We start from the raw sequence: 16,777 nt of genomic DNA, 5'->3' as shown, positions 1-16,777 counted from the left end.
CTGTCTTATCCTTACTTACATCAGTTCACCAGGTTTTATTTGGTTTCATTGTCTCTTCTTTCCTTTCTTTGAGTGTCTCTCTTCCCTACTGAGCATATAAGCTAGTAATTGTATCTTATGAAGGTCATTTTGCAGACCCACTCTCCTGTTTTGTGTCCCTGGTATTCAGGGCCTCCTAGGGAGCTTTGGCTCTTGCATGAGCTTGCAGTGTTTTCCGAGCTGCTTTCCCCAGTGCTTTAATTTCCCTTGTACCATTTTCCCCCCAGACCCATAACAGAAAGATGGCTGCAGATTGTTCTCATAAATAGCATCAATCTCTTCACCTTCTGGAGCTTCAGCTTGTACTTTTAAGACAGAGTCCAGCTGGCTGGGTGTAAATGTGCTTTGTTTATGCCAATTCGGTCTCAGCAAGTATTTTCATCAAAATTAGAGGCTGAAATTGCTGACTGCCAGAGCATCCCTGGTAACCGAACATGTGTTTGGTTTGGGGTGTCAGTCGAGTTCTGGGCCCTTTATGCAAGAGTGCACAGTCCTAATTTCTTGCTGTTTTACTGGAGGATGTCTTCAGATCTGGGCATACCTTACTACATCTGGGCAAGAGCGCACCTGGTCCCATCTGAATTTGTTGCTGGAATCTAGGGCCAGCCTTGGGCAAACCTGTAAGATAAGTATAAAGGTACAACCCCAGTAAAACTAAGCTATATTTAGCCCTGTTGCAGCACAGAGTCACATCCAAAAAAACAAAATCCAAATCCAACTCCTATCAAAACCTTGAAAAATAAAGTTTGAAAATATTCACAACTCAGCATTCACCTGAAATTATCTTGAGGGCGTCTAGAAGAAAGTTGCTGACTCCATTATAGAGGATACTGTCTTTCTCCTAAAGTCTCACATTTCTCAAGAGCTGCCTCCAATCTTCCTTCTTCCTTTTCTCTCTCTCTCTCTTTTTTTCTTTTGTTTTGAGACAGAGTCTCACTCTGTTGCCCCAGCTAGAGTACAGTGGCCTCATCACAGCTCACTGCAACCTCAAACTTCTGGGCTCAAGTGATTCTCCTGCCTCAGCCTCCAGAGCTGGGACTACAGGTAGGTGCCACAACGCCCTGCTGATTTTTTCTATTTTTAGTAGAGACTGGGTCTGGGGCTTTTGCTCAGGCTGGTCTCAAACTCCTGACCTCGAGCAATCCTCCTGCCTCGGCCTCCCAGAGTGCTAGGATTACAGGCGTGAGCCACCATGCCCGGCCCATATATGCTTTTTATTGCTCTCTCTCCTCTCAGGAAATGCAGGGAGCAAGTGTTTTGCTTTTTTTTTTTAACTTGAGGTAAAATTCATGTAACATAAAATTAATCATTTTCAAGTGCGCAATTCAACGGCATTTAGTACATTCACAATGATGTACAACCATTAGCTCTATCTAGTTCCACAATGTTTTCACCACCCCAGAAGGACACCCTGTACCCATTAAGCAGCCATTCCCCATTTCCCCCTGTGGCAGTGTTTGTTAAAAGCTCCCTGGTTGGCTCTAAAGGGTAGCCAGGGCTGAGAGCCGTGAGTATCAAGCAATCCCGTCTTTCCTGTGCCTTCCCTACTCACATCTGCACTCCTTATCCACATGGTCAAGCAGCTAAGTCAAAGACCCTCTTTCCACATGTGGGGGCAAATTCTGTTTTTTCCCCAGTCACACAGGTACCATTGTCTTTGGCAACCTGATTCCTCCCCTTTTAGTATTTCTCTCCCTCTCCTGCATTCCACTCTCACGGACCCCTGCTCTCAAGACGCCTGTTAAATAAATCCTCTCTGCAGTAAGAATCCCCCCCTTCCCGTCCCATCTTTAGGTGTCAGCTAATATCCAGATCCCTTGAGTGTTTGCCTTTTAATTGAGGAAAAAGTCTTTAAGATTCAGAAAACCCCTCTCTAATGGTGCATTTTAGGCTTTAGAAAGAGGCTTTCCAAATTATTCTTTTTTTTTTTTTTTTGAGACAAGCGTTTTGTTTTGTTTTTTTTGAGATGGAGTCTCGTTCTGTCACCTGGGGTAGAGTGTCATGGTGTCAGCCTAGCTCACAGCAACCTCAGACTCCTGGGCTCAAGTGATTCTCCTGCCTCAGCCTCCCAAGTAGCTGGGACTGTAGGCATGCGCCTCCTCACCCAGCCTCCAATTACTCTACCTATAAAGGAAGCATATACTGAAAAAATATGGGTTTTGAAGTTGGAAGATAGTGTGGTCCTAGGCACCAGTCACCTAATCTCTCAGAGCCTGTATTCTTACTTGCAAAATGGCAATGATGATACTGACTTCAAAGGGCTGCATTTCAATAAGTTGCAGCCGTAGAAACTGATTCTGCTTGCAAATGAATTTATTAAAAGGATATTGGTTGGCTCATAGAATTGCTAGGAGGGTTGGGAAACTGGAGGTTATACACAGATAGGAACAATTACCTCAAACAAGCCGCAGAACTTAGGAAGCTGCTATGTCACCAAGTGCCAGCTGCTGCAGCTTGTCCTGCCAACGCCACTGGCACTGAGAGCAGGGTGTCCTGTTTGCTCTGTGGCCAGAAGCTATACGTTGCTCCCATCTACACCATACCACAGCCAGAAAGAATTATCCACGGCCTCCACTTCTTTGTGTCCCTAGCTCCCGATTCAAAGTCTGTAACAAGTTCATCTGCTTGGTCCAAACCTAGGCTAACGCCCAAGTCTTGTGAGAGCAAGCACCTGGCATTTTCAGCCAGTAGAGTGGGAGAAGGCCCTGCCTTCCACCAAGACTCCTAAGGTGGAGGGTTCGCCAAACAACGGAGTGCACATCCTAAACTACACCAATCAGCATAGTCTGTCTCCCTGCCCACAGTGACTGGTTCAGGGGTATACAGGTGATCTAAGCTGCTCCACTCTGAGTGAAACTTGGCAATTTTGCTAGGACAAGGGCATCCTCTGTTTTCTTGCTGGGTATGAATAAGAACACGTGTGGTTTTGGGAGTTTCTGGCAGCCCTCTTGGAATCACGAGAGGAGTCAGACTTAGAATAAAGTGAACATTGTAGAAGGCAGGGCCAAGGGACAAAAAGAAATCAGGTGCTTGGTGACCATTTAGCCACCGGATAAAACTATGCTTGAATCCAGATTTCTCCTTTGGACTTGCCAGTTAAAGGAGCCAATAAATTCCATTTATTATTTAAGCTAGAATGAGTCAGGTTTTCTGATATGTACAACCGAAAGTATCTGATACCTGCTTCCCTCCTTCCCTGCCTCATGAGAATAGAACTACTGTCTATTTGGTGCTGGCTAATAGTCTTTTGGAAACACAGATCAAAATCACTATTGTGGTCTCACAGTTGGACAGCAGCATATCTTTGCCCTAGAAACAGGCCTAAATAAAACTGAAAATAAAATAGGCCTAGCTAACCAAGGGCAGGTTTTAAAAGAAATTTCCATAAACATCTTTCATTTCTCATTGGCCTAGAAAGATGAAGACTCCAAGGAAGGAAGAGAAAACTCTGTAAAAACAAAACAAAACAAAACAAAACAAAAACAAAAACCAAACTAAACCAAACGGGAACAGAACATAATGCAAAGGAAGCAAAATGTATTCCATCTAACCCACGGAAGGAAGTATTATACTATGGGGTTATATCTTGTCTTAAGGCACGTTCCTAAAAGCACAGCCTGAGACAAGGATGCTTGTATGAGTGATTTATTGAGGGAGTGCCCTTAGGAGAAACCTGTAAGGGATGAAGGGAAGCAAGACAAGAGAAGAAGCTAAACAAAGAGGAAAGAACTCTTCCCTCAGCCTGATCCTACAGAAAGTTCTGGAGCATAAGCTGTTCCAAAGCTTGTCTCATCCAGAGGCAAGGAGGCCCATTATACCCTGCATCCATCAGTCATTAGGATGACACTGGCAAGGGGTGGGATGCAGGCAGTGTGTGTAACTTCTCAGGCATTTCTGGGCAAAGCAGCTCCCGTCAGCCAAGGGAAATCTTCCCAACAAGGGTGCAGGTGTAGGCATCAGCTAAGAGGTGAGTACACCAGTCTGGCAGAGAATCTGGGCAGAAAACAAACAGCACCTGCAAGAACTGATATGGCCAAAGTTTCTCTGGAAAATTCCTCCAATTTAGCCATTTTGAGGCTTCACTCCATTCTTAAAACATTGTCCTTCAGAAATAAAATCACTTTGTTTTTTGCTAATTGCAATACATCATCAAATTTATGAAAATTCTTATTGGATGCTGCTTCGTGTTTTCATCGTCCTTATCTTCTACAGACAGCTTTTGTCAGTTCCTCTAAGTCTTCCTTAAGTTAATGCGTCTCTACAGCCCTTAGTTAATTCTTGGATTTCTTCCTCCACAGGCACTAACCACATGCCTGATCACCTGCATATTGCATTTCATTTCTTTGTTAATGATCAGTAAACCCACATATTCTTTCCACACTTTTCACCAACATGTAAATCTGCTTTAGCTTTGGTTGCTACTTTCTTTCTCTCACTCTTTCTCTTTGTAAGTTAAATGTGCATGCAATGTACATATACTTCGGACTGGGTTAAGTATAACAAACCCCAGGCAGGAGTCCTGGACAGATCTTGCAGAGAGGGCTCTATTCCGTGTGCCTTCCCTGAGCTGGTTAGTGACAGCTTAAAATTAGAAACATTCTAGGCTGCCCTGCTACTCCTCAGAGTTGTGAACATTGAGTAAAAGAACATACCTGAAAGCACATATAAATATAAGCTGATGATGTTATGCAGACTGCAATTGACATGATAATTGTATTTCAAATCCCAAATTTGCTTTCAGATGGTTGCCTTATGGGTTCTGAGATGACTTCATCTCTTAATAGTTTTTTGGGCTGCAAGTTGCTAGGATTTGACTTTCTCTTGCAGAGGTGATCCAGAGTGAGTGGCCACTCATCAAGGTGAGTTGATACTAGGAGGACCCAACACAGAGCAAAATTGAAATGGAGGTTTTAATTATGATTCAGTCTTTCCTCTCCCTTCTCTACATCCATTTTCTCAGGAGCTTCCCATCCTCTCAGAGTGGCTGTTGGATTTTCAGAACCCAATTCAATGAACTGTACCACACCTTTCAAGCTCTCAGACAGCTTCTCAACAAATTAATAAGCTAAACAAAAACAAAACCTTCTGCTCAATGTTCCATTAGCTTTAGGGTATAGATCAGTGGTCTCCAACCTTTTAGGCACCAGAGACCATTTTCATGGAAGACAGTTTTTCCACGGACAGGGGAGGGGAATGGTTTCAGGATGATTCGAGTGCATTACATTTATTGTGCACTTTATTTCTATTATTATTACATTATAATATATAATGAAGTAATTATACAACCCACCACAGGTTGGGGACCCCTGGTCTAGATGACATGTTAAAAAATGGCTGGGCCCTATTAAGTGTCAATGCATGAAAATAGTTATTACTCTCCAGTTCTCTCTCCCACTCTTTGAGATTATTTTACACTTTCCTCTCTTTCCTCAAACCTCCAACAGCTACTCCAACATCTTTACTCTCAGCTGATGGCCTTGTTTCCCATTTCTTTAAGAAAATAAAAGCAATCAGCAGAGAACACTCTCCCAGAACCTCACCTGCCCACTTATCTTCTTCCTTTCCATTTGTGACTACAGACGAAGTGTCTGTGCTCCTACCTAAGACCAGTCCTTCCACTGGTTTATTAGATCTCATCCCTTCTCAACTAGTCATACTCAAAGGTATGGCTCCACGAATTCTCCCTTCCCTCAAATTTCCATCATCAAATTTTCCCTCTTCACTAGATCATGTCCATCAATATACGAACCACCTATAATTTCTTCCATCTTAAAAAAACCCAAAACTCTCTCTTGGCCTTACATCACCTTCCAGCTTTGTCCCATTTTTCTACTCTTTATAGCAAGACTTTCCAAAAGAATTATTTCACCAACTCCACTTCATCACCTTCTATTCTCTCTTGAGCCCACCCCATTTGCGTTTTCCCTATACCATTCCACCAAAACGGCTCTTAAAAAGGTCATCAGTAATCTCTGCATTGCTGAATCCAGTGGTCAATTCAATTTAGTCCTCATTTTGCTTGCCCTCTCAGTAGCACTAAACACAGCTGATCACTCCCTCTTCCTTGAAGCACATTCTTCATGTGGCTTCCAAGAGCTGACACTCTCTTGATCTTTCTCCTCCCTCACTGGCTACTCCTTCAAAGTTGACTTTACTGATTCCTCCTCCTATTCCCCACCTGTATACATTGACATGCCCTGAGGATCCAGGATTCAGCCTTCAGAATCCCTCTTTCTCTGCCTCTCCCTCCTCCTTTCTCACTCCTTTGGTTACACAATCTCATGGCTTAAATATCATTATGCCTTGGACTCTTAAATGGATATTTTCAGTCCAGACCTCTTCTTGAACTACAGATTTATATATCCAACTGCCTGCTTCACTATGTGGATGTCTGATAGACATCTCTAAAGCTGAGCTACTGATGTTTTCCAACAAACCTGCTCTTCCCAAAATCTTCCCTAGCCAGTAAATGGTACCTCTCTTGAATGTCCTCTCCTCAGTAAGCCCTTCCCTGAACATCCACCCTACTTAAAATTGCAATCTGCTGTCCCTATTCTCCTTCTCTGTTTTATTTTTCTCCACAGTACATATCCTCACCTAAAACCTGATTTATTTTGAGTATTTGCTTACTGTCTGTCTCCTATCATGATGTAAGCTCTCTTGAAAGAAGAAATTTTCTTCTGTTCACTGCTGGGAATGGTGCCTCCTGGCATGTAGTATATGCATAATTAATATTTATTGAATAAATGAATAAAGCATGTTGACATTTAAACTGAGAGCTCTCAGAGGTGCAAAGCCTTAGATCTGAAGGAAAGCTCTCTATTAGTCAAATTTCTGATCAGTGAGGGAGACTATTTGGGCTTTTCTGCTCCTCTCCATCACCCTGCCTGTTCCGCACACCTGAGGCAACTCCAGGGATATTGCTTCAGAAGCTGTTCCCACTCCCTGCTAGACATATGTGCTTCTGGATTTCACACAGGTATCTCAAACCTAAAAGGTCTCAAACCCAATACCTAATCTCTTTCCCACATACCCCCAAGCTCCTCCCATTTGTTTCTTTTCTCCTGTCTTCCTCGTTTTGGTTAATGGCAAGGCCACCTACCTGGTCACTTTCACTAGCTCATGAAGTCATCTTTTACTTCTTCCCTCTTACCCAAGCAGTCGCTAAATCTTGTCAATCCAACAGCCTAAACATCTCTCAAATTTATCTTCTTTCTATCCTCACTAAATTTGTCAAGATCAGTTGGATGACAACTACTCTTCAGCCTGCCCCTCACAGCCCCTGGAATTCTCTTGCTAAAACACAGATGTGCTGTACCCCATTCCTCCTCACAAATGGCTCTGTCAGTTTTCCATTGGCTGGGGAAAAAAGCAAAACCTCCTCAGCATCGTATTCGAGGTCTTTCATCATCTAGCACCATCTTGCCTTGACAGCTGTGGCTCCTGCGGCTCCTCCCAACATATCTGATATTCCATCCACCATTCACTACACGCCTCTCTGTGCCTCTGTCCTTGCTAGTCTCTCTGCCTGAGTGCTCCTTTCTCAATTTTTTTTTTCTGTTTAAGAATTTTTATTAATTAAAAACAATAAAATAATGGTAATTTCTGAATGCTTGTTATATGCCAAGTATTACATTAAATATTACGTATTATCTCATTTAATTCTCAGAAAAATGAAATAACTTGCTGAAGTTAAAATGGCTAGAAAATGGTAGAGCCAAGGTTTAAACTTGGTTCTGACACCAAAGCTCATGATCTAATAGCTTTGGTGAGGTTTTCTGATTCCTCATCATAATTGCTTTTTCCTTTGTGTTGCAAAAGCATGTTTCTTTTTCTTTTTCTTTTAAAGACAGGGCCTCACTTTGTTGCCCAAGCTGGAGTGCAGTGGCATGATCATAGGTCACTGTAACCTCAAACTCCTAGGCTGAAATGATCTTCCTGCCTTGGCCTCCCAAAGTGCTGGGATTACAGGCGTGAGCCACTGCACCTGGTGTAGAAGCAGTTCCACTACAGAGGTTAAACATACAGCTGCTGAAGTTAGACTCCCTGGGTTTGAGTTCTGGATCTGTGGCTTGCCAGCTATGTGATCTTGTGCCTCACTCTCTTTATCTATGATATGGGAGTAATAACAGTGCCTACTTCACAGAATTGTTGGGGGGGATTAAATGAGTCAACCAATGTAAAGAGTTTAGCACAGTGCCTATTACATACCTCTGGCCTGCAGACACATCCTGTCCTTTGTTGTTTCTATGTTCTATGTCCCTCCATAGACTCAGGCCCCTGGGAGGAGAGAGATCTCCCCCACTCCTCTTCCAAAGCTCTAGCACGCAATACAACAGACCTCTCACCAGATTGGGTGCTCCATAAACATTTGTCAAATTAAATTGGTAAATCTGCAGGTGTTTGTGCCAGACAAGACGTTTACAAGTTCATGATCTGTGCTGAACTATAGCTTTAATTACCTATGAATCTTTTACAGAAAGTGCTTACCAAATCAGGCTGTTCATCCAAAAGCCTCTGCCCTGTTTATTAAAATCCCAGTCAAACACTTAGCATTTCTTTGTGCTGGAAACATTTTGAATCTCTTGTAGCTAAATTTTCGAGATGATAGATATCCTAAATATTCTGATTTGATCATTATACATTGTATGCATGTATCAAAATATCACATGTACTCCATAAATATGTACAATTATCATGTATTAATTTTAAACAATTGATACATAGTAATCAATGTACTGATCAAGGGAAGGGGCCTTGAAATATCTGGCATTCTGCTTCTGTGCCCAGCAAGCCTTTTTACCGTCAAGCCTTTCCCAAGTTCCCTCACTTGTGAGGCCAAGACTTTCCTCGGGGAGAGGAAAGGGATACCTGTCACAAGGTTCAAGATTTCTCAGACACAGCTGGAGGTATTCAGCTGGAGGTAAACACAAAGCCACCCTCCTCCCTCCTTTTTCCCCTCCAGTGAGCAGTGACTGGGGTCTAGAGTTTTGGGTTTCACTTCTAACCACAGGCCGGTAGAAGGCTCTAGACCCGAAAGAGGCCTCAAACACACCACACCTTGGGAGGCCTGAGGATTCCTGGGAGGGCGCTGGCTCAAGTTACATCCCATTATTTCACTGCCCTCATGCTTGTTTATTTATGTCTCAGCCTGCCTCACTAGGTGAGGCTGCAGGATTGAGGGGTCAGGAAGAGGTTTCAAAGGAGAGTGAACATGGCAGAAAAGGAAATATTTGATTAGAGGTTAACATGTCCCCTGGGGCTTCTTTGGATTATTGTAAAAGTGCTGGTGTAATGATTAAGCACTCCCGGGGGTAGAGGGAGTGGGGGACATGTAGGGGGTCTTTGTACAGAGTTGTGGCTTTGTTTCTGATGAGTTGCAGCTGCTGTGCATAATGCAGACTAGACCAAATGTGGTGTAGAGAAGTGTTCATAGAATCAGAGTGACCATGCTTGACCCCCATGGCAGAATACTAAACTCATCATCTTCACCTAATCTTGTGCTTTCTCCTGTCCTATACCTCAACTAACACCTGCAGATTGCGTAGGCTGTAACTTGGAGTCAGCCTACATTCCTTTTCTCTGTCTCCAGATCCTGTCCACTTTCCTTCCCAAAGGTCTTTGGAATCCATTTCCTTCTTTCCACCTCCACTGGCAATGCTCTCGTTCAGGGACTCTTCGTGGGCTTCTTAGAGTTTATCTTCCTTACAGGTCTCTCAGCCTCAAGTCTTAGGCCTCCCATTCCATTCTCCAAGTTACTGTCAGAGAGATTTTTCTAAACTAGTTTAAAATCCTTCCATGGCTCCCTGTAGCCTTCCAGATCAAGTGTGCTCCCCATAGCCTGATTTGTGAAGTTCCCTGGATTCTGGCCCTGCTTCTCTGGTTCGTGTTCTGTCACCTCCACACCTGTGAGCCCCTTCACACCAGTAATCCTTACCCTGCATGCAATTCCCAGAACATGCAGGATTTGCTCTCAAACCTCACAGCCTTCTGTGCCTGCTCCTCCTTGTGCCCAGAAACCCTCCCTTGCCCCATGGCTTCTCTCCTTCTCCCTTCCTCTTCCTCAGATTGAATGAAGTTTTTCTCACCCGTACTCCCACACCTCTATTGTAGCATTTATCACAAACTGCATCGAATCTCTTAACTGGGCAGAAGAATGAATTGCTTCCCAGCACCTAGCTTTGGCATACAATAGTTGCCCAGTAAATATCTGCTAAATGAATGAATACACTCTACTATCATATTAGGGTTCAATCATAGTTCAGGAAAGGGGCCTTGAAATACCTGGCTCTGAGAGAAGGAAATTCAACAGTTATTGCAATTATGTTTTACATGGGTTGAATTTCATACTCGATAAAAAGAGTGTGAAGTTTTGTGTTTCTTCAAGCTAAAGTGACTGCCTAAAGCCTATTTGAAAGGCCAGGTTAAAAGATCTCTTCTCTAGACTTGAAACACTGTAATTGCCAGCTTTGGCTGAACCCTGAGGAGTTTAGGAATTATACTAGCCCTGGGTTTCTAGAAATGTCAAACCTGCTGCTTTAAAAAAATGTCACTCCAAGGCCACAGTTAAATCTACAACTCGCTCAGAAGCGGTTTGAGGAGTGGACAGTTGAATTGTGAAATGAAATCTGCCTAATGAGGGGGAGACCAGCACACACAGGGGACAACGTGGGCTGACGCTAAAGAAATAGATAACATTAACACAAAGGGGGCCTGCTACTTAGCACATTTCCGCTAAACGTAAAGGAGACACCTTCTCTCCACACAGCAACTCCAAGATGGAACGGGCTGCCTTGTGAGGTAGCGAGCCGCCTTCTACTCCCGCCGTCCGGTTCTCTCCAGCCGCACGCAGGCAGCGGGCCCGAGCCCACGCGGGGCGAATCCGGAGGAAAGGTGCACCGGCACTGGGCTAGGTGTCCTTGGACTCTTCGAACGTAGACTCTTTCGAACCTACCGATTTTTCCGCGTCCTTTGATTCTTTCGAATCTTTCGATTCTTGGTTCTAAGTGTTAAAGCGCAGCTGAGAAAAGCCGCAACAAAGATGGGAACGGAGCTAGTCAGAGTACTCAGAGAAGAAGGGGAGCCAATTTAGGGGAGAAGCCATAAAGAAGAGAAGGAGCGAGTAGAGGAGAAGCGGAGCAAACGCAGAAGAGGAAACAGGGAGGCGGAAAAGAGAGGGAGACTAGCCTCTGCGAAGGGAGAGAGTGACCAAACTCGTCCCGGACGGAGGAGAAGGCACGCCCAGGCGGATCGGCTGCTTTAAGGGAGGCCCCGCCCCCTGGCGTGACGCCGCAGCAGGCGCGTCCGCGATTGGCTGCGGCGGGAGGGCGGGATGGGGTTGCTAGGCGCGGAGGGGATCCGGCAGGCCGCCGCCTCCCGGAGCGCGGAGCCGCGGGAGCGGAGCCGGGGTTAGCGGCGCTGCTGGAAGATGGCGAGCGGCTGGGACGCGCGGCCTCCCTGGAGGCTGGGGAGCCTCCCGCTGCTCCTGCTCCTCCTGCTGAGGAGCCCGGCCCGAGCGGCTCACATCAAGAAGGCAGAGGCGACGACAACAACGACGAGCGCGGGCAGCGAGGCGGCCGAGAGCCAGTTCGACCGTTACTACCACGAAGAGGAGCTGGGCTCGGCGCTAAGGGAGGCGGCGGCCGCGGGGCCCCCCGGCCTGGCCCGGCTCTTCAGCATCGGCCGTTCGGTGGAGGGCCGGCCGCTGTGGGTGCTGCGTCTCACGGCCGGCCTGGGGTCGCTGCTCCCTGACGGCGACGCGGGGCCGGACGCAGCGGGGCCCGACACAGCAGGGCCGCTCGTGCCCGGCCGGCCGCAGGTGAAGCTTGTGGGCAACATGCACGGCGACGAGACCGTGTCGCGCCAGGTGCTGATCTACCTGGCCCGCGAGCTGGCGGCCGGCTACCGTCGCGGGGACCCGCGGCTCGTCCGCCTGCTCAACACCACCGACGTGTACCTGCTGCCCAGCCTCAACCCCGACGGCTTCGAGCGCGCTCGCGAGGGCGACTGCGGCCTCGGCGACAGCGGCCCGCCCGGGGCCAGCGGCCGCGATAACAGCCGGGGCCGCGACCTCAACCGCAGCTTCCCGGACCAGTTCAGCACCGGCGAGCCCCCCGCCCTGGACGAGGTGCCGGAGGTGCGCGCCCTCATCGAGTGGATCCGCAGAAACAAGTGAGTGTTGCCCACCCACTCTCTCCCATCCATGCCAGCATCCAAGGGCAGACGCTGGTTCTGGCACCCGGTAGGCGCTCAAACAATGCTGGCCTAACTGGTGGCGGTAGTGACGGTGGAGGGAGACATCCTGTAACAGGGACAGGGCCCAGGCCGCGTAGCCTCCTGTCCCGCTAATTGTCAGAGAAGCGCTGCCTAGAGGCTATTTGTTCAAGGGATGGGAAGACTCCTTTCTGGCATTCTGGTCCCCGTTCTTACAGGGCTATAGACTATGAGCAATGGAAGAGACCTTACGGATAACCTAGATTATTAGCTCACTCATTTTATAGATAAGATGTCAATATTGTTATCTTATAACTGCTGTTATGCTAAGCTCTTTCCGTGACCGCATTGTCTCACTTTATGTTGGCCACAACCTGATGACATAGACACCATTAATATCCCTGTTTTGCATTAGGGGAAATTGAGGGTCAGATTGGTTAACTAATTTACATAGTAAGCAGTATAGCCCGCACTTGGACTCTGATTCTTAGTGCTCTTAACAGCCAAGAGGGAGAATGTAGCCCAGAAATGGTAAATGACATCTCCAAGGTCTTCTTCCTTTTGGTTATTTGACAGAAACTGGTTCTTCTCCAATCTTTACCTCTGACTCAGCTAAGGAGAATATGAACTTGGCTGGAGAATTTGCACAGATCTGCGAGTTGCTTCATTTTAGACTCTGAAGGGTTTCTGGTGCCATTTGTGCACCTTATTAATGGGCCTGGGCAGAATGGCTAATTGTCACACTTAATACACATCTTGAGTGTTATTCAGCACTGTGTGACACTGTGTGACATTTAAAAAATTAAAAAGCATGAGCATGAGGACCTCAAGAAATTACTATAAAACAAGAGAATATTAGACATATTTATGAGATGTGTTTATGTACTCAGTTAAACTTTGCAGGAATTGTTCCCACTACACAATGTGTGTGGGCTGCAAGAATATGGACCACCTATGTGGAAGAGGTAGAACTTGAGCTGAATCTTGAGAGATGGGTAGGATTTTCAGCAAAGAAGAGGGGAGGAATAGAGGAAGAGGGAATTTACTATAGAGGGCATAGTGTCTGAAGTGAGCATGCACCTCTTCCCTTTTCAAGCATCAGCTTTGCCAGCATACCCCCATTTTTGTGTCTTCATAAGGCTTTTGAAGCAATAATTGTTACATCTTGATTTAAAGAAGATCTGAGTGACAAGTAAGATAAAGGTAATAATGAACACAGAAGTTTCTCTGTGGGACTTGGAATCATTTCTTCTACAAGATTTAAGTCACTGGACTCAGTCCTGTAGCCTTAAAAAAAAAGATTTCAGTCATATATAGCAGATCTAGAAAATTCATGGTCATTGAGACAGTTCCAGTCTCTTTATTGTCTACCTTCCACTTTACTCCCCTTTATAAGATCCCTTGTAGATATTTAATTTCACTTAGGCTTTCTGGGAAGACTTTTTTCTTTTAAAGATGATTGTGTCATGACCTCTGAACATCTGGATAAGAAATATGACTTTGACATACACTTACTGACAGATGCTGTGATGGCCAGGGTTTTCTGATATGATCTATCAAATGCACGGTTTACATTGTTTGCTCTGTCACAGCCCTTGCAGAGATGTAAATTCTGTGGCTAGATTTTTCTCTTCAGTATTAGTTCTGATCTGACCGCAAATGAAAATGAGCTTTCTCTTGGCGTAAGTCACCTTGAGGCTATGTGTCATTTTGTTCTGTGGCTATGGACTTCCCTTACCATACCCAACTATTTTTGAAACATGGCCCTCTAATCAAAAGGGAAAATAGGTGACTATGTAGGGTGAAGAGTACATCCATCCATCCTCAGTCTTCAAAAATTAACTCAAAATGCATATTCTTTTTTATTAATCAGTAGCAGAGGATACTGATGTGTGAATAAAATTAAAAACACAAGCACACACACAATTTGAGATTGATGTCTACATAGAGAGTCAGCTTTATGGATAGGACATTAAAAAAAACCCCGAACATTAGTCTGTATGGGAAAACTACCCTTTTGAGCGTGAGGTAAATCATTTGAGTAATTTCTTTTCTTTTTTTTCTTTTTTTTTGAGACAGAATGTTGCTCTGTCACCCTGGATAAAGTGCAGTGGCATCATCATAGCTCACTGCAACCTCAAACTCCGGCTCAGGTGATCCTGTTGTCTCAGCCTCCTGAGTAGCTGGGACTGCAGGCACACACCACGACACCTGACTAACTTTTTTATTTTTAGTAGAGATGGGGGTCTTGCTCTTGCTCAGGTTGGTCTCGAACTCTTGAGCTCAAGCAATCCTCCCAACTTGGCCTCCCATCCTGAGTAATTTCTTGATATCCTATTCGCTCAGCTATGTTAGAAATAGATTTTTTGTTGTTATTTTGAATATATAAAATTTTAAGACTTAATTTCCTCCAGTTTAGGAAAGTAAAGTTTATTTGTTTCACTTTACACTTCATCCAATGGGTGTTGAGACAAGGAGGAAAATATAAAAAATGTTAACTCCATCATTAAAATAAACTTTTTATAATTTACTTGACCCCCATATTTTTGGCATAACTCTATTTATTTATTTAAGTAAATATACTTGCTTAGAGAGATTAGCATATAAATGATTTTTTGATATGTCCTTGAAAAGCATTATCATGGTGTTTGAGGGTGGGTGCAGATTATTTGGGGGGAGATATATATAATCTACAATTTCCTGAATCTTTGAAATGTAGTTTGTCAGACATCAAATTCTCCTAATTTTTTTCAAGTTATCCACAAGGTTATCTGGAGAGCATAATAGAGTTAATTTAGAGATTAACTTTTTTATATTTATGGACTCTTGTTTATAATATTTGCAATATACTTATCAGCTGCTTTAAATCTTATGCAAAAAATGATATGTGATACTGCAGTCAAGTGTGAGAAACACTTGAGAGAATTAATTTGAATGGAAACTATAAAATAACCTTTCAAATAAAATTGGAATTGATATGCAAAGTTGATTTGATGGAAGACTAAAAGCAGTAATCTTATAACCATTGTAATAGATGTCACTTTCTCTTGAAATCCTCATTGTAAGAGTGGTACTGGTATTTTAAAAACTGTGTAATTACAGTAAGGAAAATCCAATTGAATTTTATCACTCAAGTAGATTGCAAGTATTTCATTATCCTGAAAGTATTTGGTTAGGCTGTTTTAACAGTATTCCAAGAAGTGTTTTTAAGAAAAGCCAAACAAAATGAAAAACAGCATTTAGTAGAGAATCTTGGATTTTAAAGTTTTAATTAAAAATATATAATTAAAGTAGCATGCTTCACTTATTTAGAATATTTATTCATTTATCCATTTTATTCTGCTCGAATGTGAATGCTAGGAGGGCATTTGTTTGTTGTGTTCACTGATGTGCCTAGAAAAATGTTAGGCACATGGTCCACACTCAAGAAATATTTGTTGCTTAATGGATTACCTGAGCTGAAGTCAGTAGGGGTAAAAAGTACTTAAATTATTTTAGAAATACAAACCAGAAAGTAAATTGTTAATACCTTAGCTCTAGGGGAGGAGTGGGTAGGGTAGAGTTAGAAAGTTAGTATATGTGTTTAGTTTTCGTTTCTGTATCATTCTATAACCAAGGACTGACAGGATTGGAGAGTAGAATGATAGTCTATAAGGCAGTGTGATTCCCTAAACACAGGATGCTAGATGTCTCCAAAGAAATGAACATTTGTTGAGCAAGGGTTATAAAGCAGTCATTGTGCTAGAAGATGTTTCATGTTTGTTATCTTATTTAATTTTCGTAACAACCCTGGGAAGCAGGTAGCATTAATCCTGATTTTATAGATGAGAGGAAAACTGGGGTTCAGTGAATTTAGAGGCAGTAGCTTCTCCTGATCATATTACCAGTGAGCGACATACCTGGGAGACTGAATGTTCTTACCCATATTTGCCTGGCCCCAAAGCCTACAAATGTCATTTTCCTCTGGTGTCTGGAAGGGTGCTAATTATAATGATATTAGTTTTTAACTAGTCTCTTTTCATAGTCTATTCTAGTGTTTAATCACTGTCATTATTGGCTAAGTTCTACCTTCTGATAAACAGATTCTGTATTACAAGTAATTTTCATTGTTTGCTCTCCCCTGGGATGGTACTGATCATGCTTAAGCTAACCTTTCAAATTAGACATCTAACAGGTTTAATTTTCTTTCCTGCATATAGAGAGAAATGTTACATATCAACCCCTTTTAGAATTTTGGTAGGTCAATTAATTTCAACCACAGGCAAAAGTAAGAAAATCCAATTTAGAATACAAAGAGAAAAGTATGTAATCTCTAGTCGTAGTAATGGTTTGAAATGTTACATAAGGGAAAGACGCATACATATAATTTAAGCATATTTTTTGCTTTTAGCTTTCACCATAAAAGGAGTTCTTCAGTATTTCTATATATATATATATAAATTTGACCAAATTGTAAATTTGTTTACTAAAAGTAGAAACATTAAAAAAATTCATTTATAGGAATATCCTTGTCTCCGTGGCAGTT

The 16,777-nt window shown here is 43.5% G+C and overlaps 2 protein-coding genes across 3 annotated transcripts in view; one reads left to right on the top strand and one right to left on the bottom strand.

The window, feature by feature from the left end:
* Nucleotides 1-11,009, bottom strand: part of TMIGD1 (transmembrane and immunoglobulin domain containing 1) — a 50,054-nt gene extending 39,045 nt beyond the window's left edge. For both annotated transcript variants that reach the window (XM_045525285.1, XM_045525283.1), the window contains exon 1: nt 10,793-11,009. The gene's annotated coding sequence lies outside the window, so the exon portion shown is untranslated. The remainder of the gene's footprint in view (nt 1-10,792) is intronic.
* Nucleotides 11,010-11,397: 388 nt separating this feature from the next.
* CPD (carboxypeptidase D) overlaps nt 11,398-16,777 on the top strand; it is a 67,995-nt gene continuing 62,615 nt past the window's right edge. The window contains exon 1 of the mRNA XM_045525282.1: nt 11,398-12,210. Coding sequence (XP_045381238.1) covers nt 11,468-12,210 — 743 coding nt within the window. The 5' untranslated portion in view covers nt 11,398-11,467. The remainder of the gene's footprint in view (nt 12,211-16,777) is intronic.

This window comes from Lemur catta, chromosome 15 (assembly GCF_020740605.2).
Source record: "Lemur catta isolate mLemCat1 chromosome 15, mLemCat1.pri, whole genome shotgun sequence".
Lineage (NCBI taxonomy): Eukaryota > Metazoa > Chordata > Mammalia > Primates > Lemuridae > Lemur > Lemur catta.
Note: the sequence above shows the minus strand (reverse complement) of the source record. Positions and strands in the feature narration are given on the sequence as shown.